Raw genomic sequence first — 13,055 nt, 5'->3', positions numbered from 1 at the left:
TGTACTGAGTGTGTGTGTCAGAGCTTTCTGCAGTTTCTCTCCCTCAGTCTATCAGCCTGTGTCGAACATGCAGGCTGTCGGCAGCACCGGCGCAGGAGAGGAGGGGTGGGTAAATAAATAAGCCCATAAAGGATGCTTTGAGCCAGGCAGTGTGGAGGAGAGGAGAGGGGGTCTGCCTGAACAGTCCTGAGTCTTGTTGGAGGCTGGCTACACTGCAGTGAGCTGGGACAGGGAGGGGGAGCTAGTGAGAGGGTAGAGGGGTCTTGAAGGGGAGAGGAGGAAAAGCAGCATCAGTCTGGGCAGCTATGCACCGAGCCGGGACAGTGTGACAGAGGAGAGGGGAGCAGGGATTTGGGCTGTGCTGCAAAGGGATGCAGAGTGGAGCTTCCACTGCAGCAGGGAAGCGAGATCAAAACAGAGAGGGCGACTGAAGGACAGGCAGGCAGGAGGCTACAGAGACCCAGTATTAGACCTCCAACCTCTACCACATTGTGGCCCGACCGCTTGCCCATGGGAGAGACCACCGAGCAGACATGGACTCAAGACCGGATGGGTGAGATCCAACCAGGATCAGGGATTGGATCAGCTCATCTGCTATCCTCCTGTACACTTATCTCTGCCTAAAACTCTCAGCTGTTGGGTGAGACTGGGATCTGAGGGCCTTCATGCCCTGAGACTGTACAGGTAGATAGAGGGAGAGGAGGAGGGGCAGGGGGAGGTGGGACAGGGGAGGCGGAGGAGAAGGAGGCTGAGAGTGAAGTAGAGCTGTATTTTTGGATGAGAGACTCCCGAATTAAGCGAGCTGGAATAAAGATGTAGTGTGAGTGGGAAGCAGAACAAGTAGTGTGCTGTGCTGCAGAGTGTGGTTGAGTGGGGCAGACCGGGAGCCGGGGGTGGACTAACGGACACACAGGCGGCCTGACGGAGCTGCAGGAGTGACTCCAGTGGGGGAGACAGAGCCTGAGCAGTCCACTGGATCAGGAAGGTATGGGACAATACTATGTTTTATGTTACTATGTGTGAAAGAAAGAAAGAAAGAAAGAAAGAAAGAGAGAGAGAGAGAGAGAGAGAGAGAGAATGGTACGTTTCTGAAACCTCTGTGTAAGTAAAAACATAAAAATTTTGAGAGAGCCTTGTGTAAAGCAAATGTATTCAGAATATTTTATGGAGAAAATGTGCTTGTTCACTGTGCTGATGGCCAAAAAAGGATGTCAGATGAAAGGTAGAAAGTAACATTTAGTTTGAAACAAACATTACCATCTCAGAATATATGTATGTTTAATTGTATGTAAGTATTAGAAATAGAGGGAGTATGTCATGGGGTAAAGAATGAGTCACATTCTGTTTATGAGGAGATGAATGTCTCTTTGTGTGTGTGTGCGTGCGTGCGTGCGTGTGTGTGTCGGCTTGTGTCAGGTTAGTTTTTTGAAAGTGTATGGTACAGAATGATGTATTTTGTGGTAGAGCACAGTGGTTGGTTCCCTGGCTGGCGGCGGAACGTTGGAAAGAAACAACAGCAACGCCTCAGAATTCCGTTTGAAGACGTGACCTCTCCAAGGAAAACGTTGACTGTTTGACTTTCCATGGCATCACTGGACGACTCCAAATTGGGGTCTGGTGGCCATTTGAAAAGGCCCTGTTGGGATTTGCCATCAGGCCTCATGGGAAGCGGTGCTGGTTTCTCAGTGGTTTCTATTTAACTAACTGGCCCAGTTACCAACTACCTCAGCTCAGTCTGCCACAGAGGTGCTTTGGCTGCTTTACCAAAACTCTGGGGGACAACTGCAACCACATGTCTCGTTGTATGGGGGAACATGAACGATTACTTTATATTCAATCATTTAAGAAAAGAGATCCATTAGTATTTTTGCCATATAGTCTCTGCTTTTTGTGTACTCCTTGAAAGTGCCTCAGCCATTGTAAATGTATTGTGAGATTAAAAGAGAGCCCTCTAGTGGGGAATAGATGTGAATTGTTATAAATTGGCCTAACTGAAGATGATATATTATCAAATTCTGAGTCATGGTGACAATATTACTAAATACATACGGCAAGAAGCTGAGTCTATTGTGCATGGAAAGCAGAAAGATCTCTGGTCCACTGGGTTTCTCAGAGAAAACTCCAGGGATTTGATTCACAGGCTTGTCTCTGATTGGATGAACCATGACTCATGAAAGCAAGGCTGTGGGAGTTACAGTATTGATAGAGTAGATTGATGAAGAGTCAAGTTGAAACCCAGCTATCAAGAGACTCCACTCACTTGCCCCATCCATCTCTCCCTTCACATGGTCATCCACTCCCCCTCCTTTGCTTTCTGTCATCCCTCCCTCCTCTCCTCCCTCCTACCCTTCTTCACTAGCCTCTGTAGATGGCCCCTGTCCCACAGCCCAAATGCTCATTCAGTCTGCACCAGCCTGCCATCACACCTGAGAATATAATTCATTCATTCTGCTGGAGGGGCACATTACACCTACAAATACCTACCTGGGACCTGAGTAGCTACCTGTGCCTGTGCTTGGCTCTCCTCTGTGAATGCTGAACTGCAGCTCACCCTAGAGCCACTGGATTACACAGCAGATTCTTCATTTGAATGGGACATCCAAGATAGGGGAGATACTCCAGGAGATACTCCAGGAGATGTATGTTTAGCTAGCAGGGACAGAAAAAGCCTTGATCATGAACTGAAATCCTGCTTCTCCAGCTGTCACCATTACCACCACAGTGAGTACTTGCCTTTGACCACTCACTACTCTAAGGACTTAACAATATTGTTCAGGTATTCCCTCAACTCTGTTGTCGAAATGTAGAATTATACTCAGTGCTTGAAAGTGCATTGTAGTAGAAGGGTCCCACTGGGCACACCATGTCAATAATTGGGTAATATTTGGTTGATACTTTGATCAATGAGATTACAAACTATTTTCATCCACTCACAGACAGTCAAAGGTTTGTTGAATTCCCAATGTGTTATCAGTATGCTTTCAAGCACCAAAACGCACTAATTCCAATGGAAAATCTATGTCAGATTTTTGGTTTAGTTGTCAGTTGAATGCGATATCACTGCGCTTTCAACCAATTAAAAGCACAACAAAGTTCAAATGGGAATACAATGTTAGATATTTTGTTTAAACAACAACTTCATGTATTATCACTGTGCTTCATCTACTAGCACAACTAAATGTCTTGAATTGCAGTTGAGATTATTTAAGTACATTGTGCAAGTGATTAATGTCGTTTGAGATTCTGCGCAGATTATTATAACAATTGTGAAGATTTCCAGAGACCTACATGCACTTGAACATGCACGCTTTCTATAATTACGTAACACATTTATTGTCAGAACAACCTCAAAATGTGGCCAGGATGTATTAATCATTTTAAAGTTGAATAAATACTTTTATGTTAGTTTGTAAGATAGACCTAGTTTTAGGCCATTTATTGTATTACAGAGTAATATTGAATTGTGTTTGGTTGACAATGCAACCAAATATCAACATTTAACGGAGATGTGTCTACTGCTCGGATAGTCCCACCTGAATCCAACATATTGTTTGTTAACTGGTCGACAAGTTAATATTTACTCTATTGCAAAAGTGATTTTGAATTGTGTTTGGTTCTCAATGCAACCAAATATCATCATTTGAAGGAGATGTATCCTTGGATAGTTCGGTCTGTGCCACTGAATTCCAGTTTGTCTACAAATTAATAATTGGTAGGTGTATGAGATTTAAGTCTCCAACCAAAAATCTAAGTTAATTAATAGGCCTAAATCAAATCAAACTTTAAACGGGGTGGCAGGTTGCCTAGCGGCAGGTATCCTAGCAGTTAAGAGCATTGGGTCAGTAACCAAAAGGATGCTGGTTTGAACCCCTATTCAGACTAGGTGAAAAATCTGTTCATGTGCCCTTGAGCAAGGCACATAGCCCATAGTAAAATGACCAAATCGCTCTCTAGCGGCCTCACACGTGGAATGTTATTCATAATTAATCAAATAAATGAATAATTAAACCCTCTGAAAATCCAGTGTTTCTATGTCAAATGGTTTCGTTTTATTTCAGTTTTCTGTGATGTACAGTACCAGTCAAAAGTTTGGACACCCCGACTCATTTCAGGGTTTTTCTTTATTTTTTACTATTTTCTACATTGTAGAATAATAGTGAAGACATCAAAACTATGAAAAATCACATATTGAATCAGGTAGTAAGCAAAAAATTCTTCAACAAATCAAATCAAAATATATTTTATATTTGAGATTCTTCAAAGTAGCGACCCTTTGCCTTGATGCCAGCTTTGCACACTCTTGGCATTCTCTCAACCAGCTTCATGAGGTCACCTGGAATGCCTTTCAATTAACAGGTGTGCCTTGTTCTTTCCTTCTTATTGCATTTGAGCAATTGCAACAAGTTAGGGGTGGTAAACAGAAGATAGCCCTATTTTGTAAAAGACCAAGTCCATATTATGGCAAGAACAGTTAAAATAAGCAAAGAGAATTGACAGTCCATCATTACTTTAAGACATGAAGGTCAGTCAATGTGGAAAATCTCAAGAACTTTGAAAGTTTGTTCAAGTGCAGACGCAAAAACTATCAAGCGCAATGATGAAACTGGCTCTCATGAGGACCGCCACAGGAAAGGAAAACCCAGGAAAATCCTCTGGTGCAGCGGATAAATTCATTAGAGTTACCAGCCTCAGATTGCAGCCCAAATAAATACTTCACAGAGTTCAAGTAACAGACACAATCTTTCAGAGGAGCCTGTGTGAATCAGGCCTTCATGGTCGAATTGCTGCAAAGAAACCACTACTAAAGGACACCAATAAGAAGAAGAGACTTGCTTGGACCAAGAAACACGAGCAATGGACATTAGACTGGTGTAAATCTGTTCTTTGGTCTGATGAGTCCAAATTTGCGATTTTTGGTTCCAACCGCCGTGTCTTTGTGAGACACAGTGTAGGTGAATGGATGATCTCCGCATGTGTAGTTCCCACCGTGGAGCATGGAGGAAGAGGAGTAATGGTGTGGGGGTGCTTTGCTGGTGACACTGTCAGTGAATTATTTAGAATTCAAGGCACACTTAACCAGCATGGCTACCACAGCATTCTGCAGCGATACGCATTCCCATCTGGTTTGCGTTTAGTTGGACTATCACTTGTTTTTCAACAGGACAATGACCCAACACACCTCCAGGCTGTGTAAGAGCTATTTGACCAAGGAGAGTGATGGAGTGCTGCATCAGATGACCTGGCTTCCACAATCACCCGACCTCAACCCAATTGAGATGGTTTGTGATGAGTTGGACCGCAAAGTGAAAGAAAAGCAGCCAACAAGTGCTCAGCATATGTGGGAACTCCTTCAAGACTGTTGGAAAAGCATTCCTCATGAAGCTGGTTGAGAGAATGCCAAAAGTGTGCAAAGCTGTCATCAAGGCAAAGAAAGGGTGGTTACCTTGAAGAATCTCAAATATAAAATATATTTTTATTTGTTTAATACTTTTTTGGTTACAACATGATTCCATATGTGTTATTTCATAGTTTCGCTGTCTTCACTATTATTCTACAATGTAGAAAATATTTTTTTAAATAAAGAAAAACCCTTGAAAGAGTAGGTGTGTCCAAACTTTTGACTGGTACTGTACTGTATAAAGTGTAATACTGGGATGCAAACCCAAAATGTAATACATTTCAACTCTGTATCTGACATGGTACAGGTGTCTTCTTTTTTTGTTGTTGCCTATAACCATGTGTGTGAGGTGTGTTTCAAAGTAGATTTCTTTATGACTACCAAGAATCACTCTCTGTGACCTTGACTTAGCCCACTGCAGTAAAGGTTAACCCTAATTTATCCTGTAAGTTGCTCTGAATAAAGAGTCTCCTAAATTACTTTGACTACTAACTTGTAGATTACTACTAACTTGTAGATTCTATTTGAAATCAGCCAAAGCTTGAAACCTTAGGCCTGTATGTCTTGTCTCTTTTTAGTTCAACCCTGGGTTGAATTTATACAATAGCTTTTGATGACTTTCCAAATGCTATATAGGATTAATAGCATCATTGATGATATATGAGTGATAAAGTATAGTTACATTTAATTTGCTCTGTTAAATCTACCTTTTGGAATGACTTTGATAGCAACGGTGAATAAGTGGATATATCTCAGCAATCATCCTCACAATAGCACATTGGTAAAAGTCAGTGATACATATTGAAGCAAAGCTGGGCTTGGTTAAAACCCTGGATGGGAGACCAAAGGGTAGCTGTAGATAGATTCAGTAGGAGGTGCTTCCCTGTTTTTTGCTTTTAGCAGATATTACATTGAAGAACTGATTTTGTTTCAAAGGTACAAATTCAACATATTTTATAGAAGGTTTGTCAATTGGTTACCATGATGGCATAATGCTGTGGTTGAAATTTCACCCTCAAAACAACAGTTTACATTGAAGACTTTTTTCAAATCCAATGTATTTTCTATGTGGATTCCATGTCACAATACGTTGACATATTACGTTGAAAGAACATATGATTTAATCAGTTTGTGCCCAGGGCGGTCTCTCTTCTCTCTTTTCATTTAGGAGATGTTAATGAGAGATTGAAAAAGAGGGTGGGGTCCAGAAATTCCAGGTGATTATACAGTATGTTTTGGTGATGTGCCACTGCAAAGGCTGGAATTCTATGGATTTCTGTATCAGGGGTCAGTGACACTACTCAACTACTCTACATTTTCAAGATGCCATAAAAACAGTAACTACTCTTTGTTTCATTTATTCATTGTTTTAGTCATCGGCTGTGCAGTCCAACTTGGAAGTCCATCTTTCTACCTGAAACATGATTTTCAGTCCATAGAGTTTGACATGGAGCCCCCTCTCTATTCTTCTCTAATCCTGACTGCTAACAGCCCCCCCCCTCCCCCCCACCAAAGTGAATGTGGCCCTCTAATTAGTCTGCCTGCCTGTCTGTCATCTCCTGTATGCCCAGGGGGTATTAATGGCGTGCTGGCTGCCTCACCCTCTTATTGTCCCCCATGGTCCCCAGATCATAGACTGGCCCTCAGAGGGGAATAGTTACTGTATATGTGTTGTCAGTGGACACTGAATTAATCTGCACTCACTTTCACATAAGCAATTCTAGATGCAATATCAGGCATGGTGTAATATTAATGGAATAATGTAATATTATGGAAATTCTGTTCAGGTAGTGTATTACTTATCCTGGTGGTGTACAGTACTGACAATGCCTACAAGTAGCTTACAGAGTATTACGGTGAATGCACCAATTTGTAAGTCGCTCTGGATAAGAGTGTCTGCTAAATGACGTAAATGTAAATGTAAATTATTACATTGAATGCAGGTTGTATAGAAAAGATGAGTGGTAAACTGCCTGAGGACCATGATGTAAATTCACCTGATGAATTCCATTTCTGCCAGTGCTTTCCCTACAAGTGGATGTTATGATATGAGGTCTGTGAATGAAGGCCGTCTTGCTCCAGCAGAACCGAAGCAGGGGGCACAGGGAGGTAATTTCATCAATGAAAGGGGGGATTGTTCTCCATTCTGGCCACTCCTGAGTGCCGGCCATGCCCTGCCTGGTCTTTAATTAAAGTAATTAACCTGTGGGGGGGGGGCAACAGCAGATGTCTAACTCAGTGAACTGGTCTCGTTTCCATTTATTGTTTAAAGGTTGTAAATGGCTATGTTGTTTCCCCAGGTTTATTCAGCTTTCTGTAGGTGGGGTCATTCACATTCTTTCATTTGGAATTTTTTAAATAATGTTTAGATCTTAATCTTTACATATTTAGTGTTATGAACAGTGCATATAGTTATTTATGTTTCAAAAGAAGACTGGTTATGAAGAGTGTGACAGATAAGACAGGAAAATTCAATGTGATGACGTTGAATCAAAGTTGAGAACTAATTGAATTTGAAAAAAAGTAATTAAGGAAGGGATGACACTCAACTACTTTTCTCCTTCCCCCCTTCTGACACCCAGGTGGCGTCGCGCATCTCTGCATGCCTGGCACATATCTCAGCTTGGATGTCGGCCCACCACCTCAAGCTCAACCTCGACAAGACAGAGCTGCTCTTCCTCCCAGGGAAGCCTGTTCCAAGACCTCTCCATCACGGTTGACAACTCCACTACAAGACCATGGTACTTGTCTACAGAGCAGCAAGAGGAACTTCTCCTCTCTACCTTCAGGCTATGCTCAAACCTTACACCCCAACCCAAGCACTCCATTCTGCAACCTCTAGTCTCTTGGCCCTCCCACCCCTACGGGAGGGCAACACCCGCTCAGCCCAGTCCAAGCTCTTCTCTGTCCTGGCACCCAAATGGTGGAACCAGCTTCCCCGGAAGCTAGGAAAGCAGAGTCCCTGCCCATCTTCTGAAAACATCTGCAACAACCCTACCTCTTCAAAGAATATCTTAAATAATCCCACAGCCCCCCCCCCCCACAAAAAAAGACTTGTGAAGTAACACTGCCATTCTTTCCCCCTTGATAGGTCTGACTTTGCTGATAGACACTTTATTGACGAAAAATGTACTTACTATGAATGTGATATGTGGTTGTCTTAAGATGAATGCACTGTAAATCGCTCTGCGTCAGAGCGTTTGCTAAATGACTAAAATGTATATGTAATTGTAGTCTTTTTTTAACCTAAATCCATTGACATGGTTAAAAAATATATATTTCACATTGAATTCACGTTAGTTGACAACTCAACCAAATGTAAATAAAAACTAAACGTTGAACGTCTGTGCACAGTGGATGAGCTCTGTCTTTCGTCCATCAGTTCTTTCTGGAATCATGAATCCAATCCCTCTCTTGTTCACTCTAGATGCCCTCTCGCTGTAGGACTGTGCTGCATATCGTGACGACTACCCTCTTCGCCGCTGTGGTCCTGTTTGGGATCCTGCTGGCTTACGTGACTGGCTACCAGTTCATCCACACAGAGCAGCATCACCTGTCTTTCGGCCTGTATGGAGCCATCCTGTCTCTGCACCTCTTCCTCCAGAGCCTGTTTGCCTTCCTGGAGCACAGACACATGCGCAGCCCCGCCCGGCCCCAGCACCTGCGGCGCTCCGTGGCCCTGTGCATCGCTGCCTACCAGGAGGACCCAGACTACCTGAGGAAGTGCCTCCGCAGCGTGCGCCACATCTCTTTCCCCGGCCTGAAGGTGGTGCTGGTGGTGGACGGGAACAGGCTGGAGGACGGCTACATGATGGACATCTTTCAGGAAGTGATGGGTGGAGCGGACCAGGCCGGCAGCGTGGTGTGGAAGGGGAACTACCACAGTGACGGGGGTGGAGGGGTGGGCGGAGGGGGGGCCAGAGCAGCGTCCCTGCATGCGGAGGAGGCTGCACGTGTGGCCAGGCTGGTGAGGAACTGTCGCTACTCCTGTATCATGCAGGAGTGGGGAGGGAAGAGAGAGGTGATGTACACAGCTTTCAAAGCCCTGGGAGACTCTGTGGACTATATGCAGGTAAGTCTCTCTCAGTGGTTGAATTTTGCATCAGTGTGTCCTCTGTCCTGCTTGATAGAAATCTCATTGTGACTGAGTCTCCGAAGACATTGGCACAAGGCCTTGTTTTGATGCTCTTCGATTAGAGAACAATATCACAAAGCTGTGAACACGTACACACATGCAGACACACACATATACTCACACACACAAAACACACACACACTTTTATTACATATTATAGCAACGGACTGATATTTCTGTATTGCTCCTGGGCTTGTGGATTGTTATAAAAACAAAGATGCACATTGAGCCATAAACAGTGCATTACTGCATTGTCAGGCTCGAAGTTCAGTTGTTCAGCTGACCCTCACCTGTGTGCTTCTGGAACACCTGTGTGCTGTCAGCAGTCTCTAATTTCTCTCAGGTAACTTGACTGGCATCTGATAAAACACAATGGAACTGAAACACCTGCTGTGGCCCTAGGCTGCTGTCTTGAGTATTTCTCACTCATCAATAGACAGTTAATCGCTCATTTGTTAATGTAGACCACATCAGTGTGTATTGTAGACATACTGTATGATCCCAACAGCTATCATAACATCAATAGTAAGATCAATAGCCTATTGTGTGATGGATAAGCAAATCAGATTAATCCACTGTCAAAACCAATACACATTACCACCAACTTGGCTTCATGTCAGTTATATTATAAGGGTAGAAATAAGGCCCCCATGTGTGTGCCATTTGCAGGTGTGTGACTCAGACACAGTTCTGGACCCAGCGTGCACCATAGAGATGCTGAAGATTCTAGAAGAGGATGCAAAGGTGGGGGGAGTAGGTGGAGATGTTCAGGTGAGAGACTTCTTTCTCTAAGAAGACCCTTCACATTGGTGTTATTGTCTTCCTTCCTATACTAGTACACTGAATCAATCATCAGCAACAGTTTCTCCTGTCCTCTTATTGTTTCCCTTCAGATCCTGAATAAGTATGACTCGTGGCTCTCCTTCCTGAGCAGTGTGCGTTACTGGATGGCCTTCAACGTGGAGCGGGCCTGCCAGTCCTACTTTGGCTGTGTGCAGTGTATCAGTGGTCCCCTGGGCATGTACCGCAACTCCCTGCTGCAGCAGTTCCTGGAGCCCTGGTATCACCAGACCTTCCTGGGCAGCAAGTGCAGCTTCGGTGACGACCGCCACCTCACCAACCGCGTGCTCAGCTTCGGCTACAAGACCAAGTTCACCGCTCGCTCCCAGTGCCAGACTGAAACGCCAACGCGCTACCTCCGCTGGCTCAACCAACAGACCCGCTGGAGCAAGTCCTACTTCAGGGAGTGGCTGTACAACGCTCTCTGGTTCCACAAGCACAGCCTCTGGATGACCTATGAGTCTGTGGTGACAGGCTTCTTCCCCTTCTTCCTGGTTGCCACTGTGATCCACCTGTTCTACCGTGGGCGCCTGTGGAACATCCTTCTCTTCCTGTTGACAGTGCAGTTGGTTGGCATGGTGAAGGCTACCTACGCATGCTTCCTGAGGGGCAGTCTGGTCATGATCTTCATGTCTCTCTACTCCCTCCTCTACATGTCCAGCCTGCTGCCAGCCAAAATCTTTGCCCTGCTCACTATCAACAAGGCTGGCTGGGGTACGTCAGGGCGGAGGAAGATTGTGGTGAACTTCATTGGGGCAGTGCCTGTCACAGTGTGGGGAGCTGTGCTGCTGGGTGGGGTGGCATACACCATCTACTGTGAGACCCAGGAGCCCTTCAGTGAGACAGAGAAAGCCCTACTCATCGCTGGGGCCATCCTGTACGCCTGCTACTGGGTCATCCTGCTGGTTCTTTACCTGGCTATAGTAGCCAAACGCTGCAACAAGAGGGAGGAGCAATACCACCTGCCGTATGCAGAGGCATAAGACATGGATCAATTGTCAATGTTTCAATGGTGCTGCTGGAACAGCTGAGCCAGTCTTTGGCCCCACCCCTCTCATGCCATTCTGTCTCCATGGTGCTAAACCTCTGGTTCTAAGGGACATATGTGGTATGAATGTGTTGTAGAGTGCTCTACCAGTGGTCATGAGTTACAAGGGCATGGTGATTTCCATAGATATAAAGTACATTATCAAACAACCCGTTTACAAGAGATTGTAAGCGCTATGACACAGGCCTGGAGGTTTGGGCTTATCGAAACAAGTATATGTGTCAGTATGAACAGTATGAAGCAGTGTTCATATGTCTCCAGCATGAGTGGAGTAACTGAACATAGAGACAGTAAGACACATGTACGGAGGGCCCTCTTTGCCTCAATCAGGTGACACAATGATCTACAGTTGTATTTCTGTAATAAAGTAATTTAAAGACAATCCAACATTTATACATAACATAACTCATAAATACATTTTTGGTGCTGTTGAACAGTGCCCAAGATAAAAGCTCATATGGTAATAGTCCAATCTTCAATCGCCCGCAAGGATATTTACATCCAATTGAATGAGTCAGTTAATTTTGTGTGGGCATTTTATTGTATGGTTGCCACGTTGTATACACATTACATACAGTATCAATGCTCAATACAGGATATAATTTACCAACTGAGGATAATCCATCATTCATTCCATCATGTAAACTGCTATGACCAAAGACCACTTGTTTTTTGACGCATGCCTTACCATTAGTATAATACAAGTACTAACTCCACAATTCTGTTATTAGTTGTTAAATCCAGAATAAGAAAATAGAAAACCATGATCCCCTTTAATCAAGGCCATTGGTATTAGTGTAGGTGCCATGTCTAAGTTGACATGTTTTTGTTGTTGGAGAATGGAGATACTGTCGTGGAAGTTTACGTTCTTGTGCTTTTTAAGTTGTGTTAATATTATTTTATTCAGTGAGAATTGCATAACTTGAAAGTGCAAACAAGACACAAGAAATAACGCTTGTTTACAGGGTGGCTCAGCCTCTCTCTACCAATGGTGCAGTAGGTCAATTTGACAGTACAGAATAGTTCCATGACCACACAGAGGAGATCAAAGGTGTTATGACTTTCTTTCCCTTTTTACAGTCTGAATAGATATTAAAGTACAAACTTGGTAGGCGGCCATCCATATGCATTTGCAGTGTTGTCTTGGCTGAAAATCAGAGTTAGCTGTTGTTGGGGCTCAAAACTGCAACCTCAACATTAACCACAGGAATAATGTCCCTTGACACGAGACACAAGATTGTTTGCAATTCATTCAAGTATTGGTGGCCATGAATTGTGAACACACCATTTTTTTAGTTTTTCCCATACTGAAATTGGGGTTAAACAGATAAAACAGCTCCCCCCAAAAATGCTATACTTTGAAGTTATTTCCTGAATGCAAGTATACTCGCAATTTAAGCGGTCATGAATGGGTTTTGTTTTAGGCGGTGCATTTAAAAACGTGTTGGAGTCACAAGGCCATTGAGAGGCCAGAGAGTGTGAGTGGGGGTGGAAGTGGCCATGCGCAGAGGGGGGAAGTGATTTACTGTGTGGCTGGATGAATTGGCCCCTTGTCAAGAGAATTTTCAATCCCAATGATAATAACTAACAATCAATAAACTTTTACTAATCCCCAAGGTTTGTAAGACACTGGG

At 43.8% G+C, this 13,055-nt stretch overlaps 1 protein-coding gene across 2 annotated transcripts; it reads left to right on the top strand.

Annotated features, from left to right (window-relative positions):
- The first annotated feature begins 776 nt into the window (after nucleotides 1–776).
- On the top strand, nucleotides 777–13,029 carry LOC115196860 (hyaluronan synthase 3-like). 2 transcript variants are annotated; one of them, XM_029757822.1, is made up of 4 exons: nucleotides 777–985; nucleotides 8,826–9,470; nucleotides 10,203–10,304; nucleotides 10,427–13,029. In XM_029757822.1, exons 2-4 carry the CDS (start codon nucleotides 8,826–8,828, stop codon nucleotides 11,354–11,356), a joined length of 1,677 nt encoding a protein of 558 aa, XP_029613682.1. In that variant the 5' UTR covers nucleotides 777–985; the 3' UTR covers nucleotides 11,357–13,029. The 2 variants fall into 2 exon arrangements, with proteins under 2 accessions (XP_029613682.1, XP_029613683.1); XM_029757823.1 differs by lacking the exon at nucleotides 777–985 and adding an exon at nucleotides 2,541–2,721.
- The last annotated feature ends 26 nt before the right edge of the window (nucleotides 13,030–13,055 follow it).

Source organism: Salmo trutta, chromosome 7 (genome assembly GCF_901001165.1).
Source record: "Salmo trutta chromosome 7, fSalTru1.1, whole genome shotgun sequence".
Lineage (NCBI taxonomy): Eukaryota > Metazoa > Chordata > Actinopteri > Salmoniformes > Salmonidae > Salmo > Salmo trutta.
The sequence above is the reverse complement of the archived record's forward strand: the minus strand, read 5'-3'. Positions and strand labels throughout refer to the sequence as shown.

What these genes read in the sequence shown, in the direction of transcription:
- LOC115196860 (XM_029757822.1), top strand. Translation starts at nt 8,826, where the DNA reads ATGCCCTCTCGCTGTAGGACTGTGCTGCATATCGTGACGACTACCCTC. An exon ending in ACTCTGTGGACTATATGCAG is followed by an intron (nt 9,471 to 10,202) that starts GTAAGTCTCTCT and finishes TGCCATTTGCAG; the next exon opens with GTGTGTGACTCAGACACAGT. An exon ending in GAGTAGGTGGAGATGTTCAG is followed by an intron (nt 10,305 to 10,426) that starts GTGAGAGACTTC and finishes GTTTCCCTTCAG; the next exon opens with ATCCTGAATAAGTATGACTC.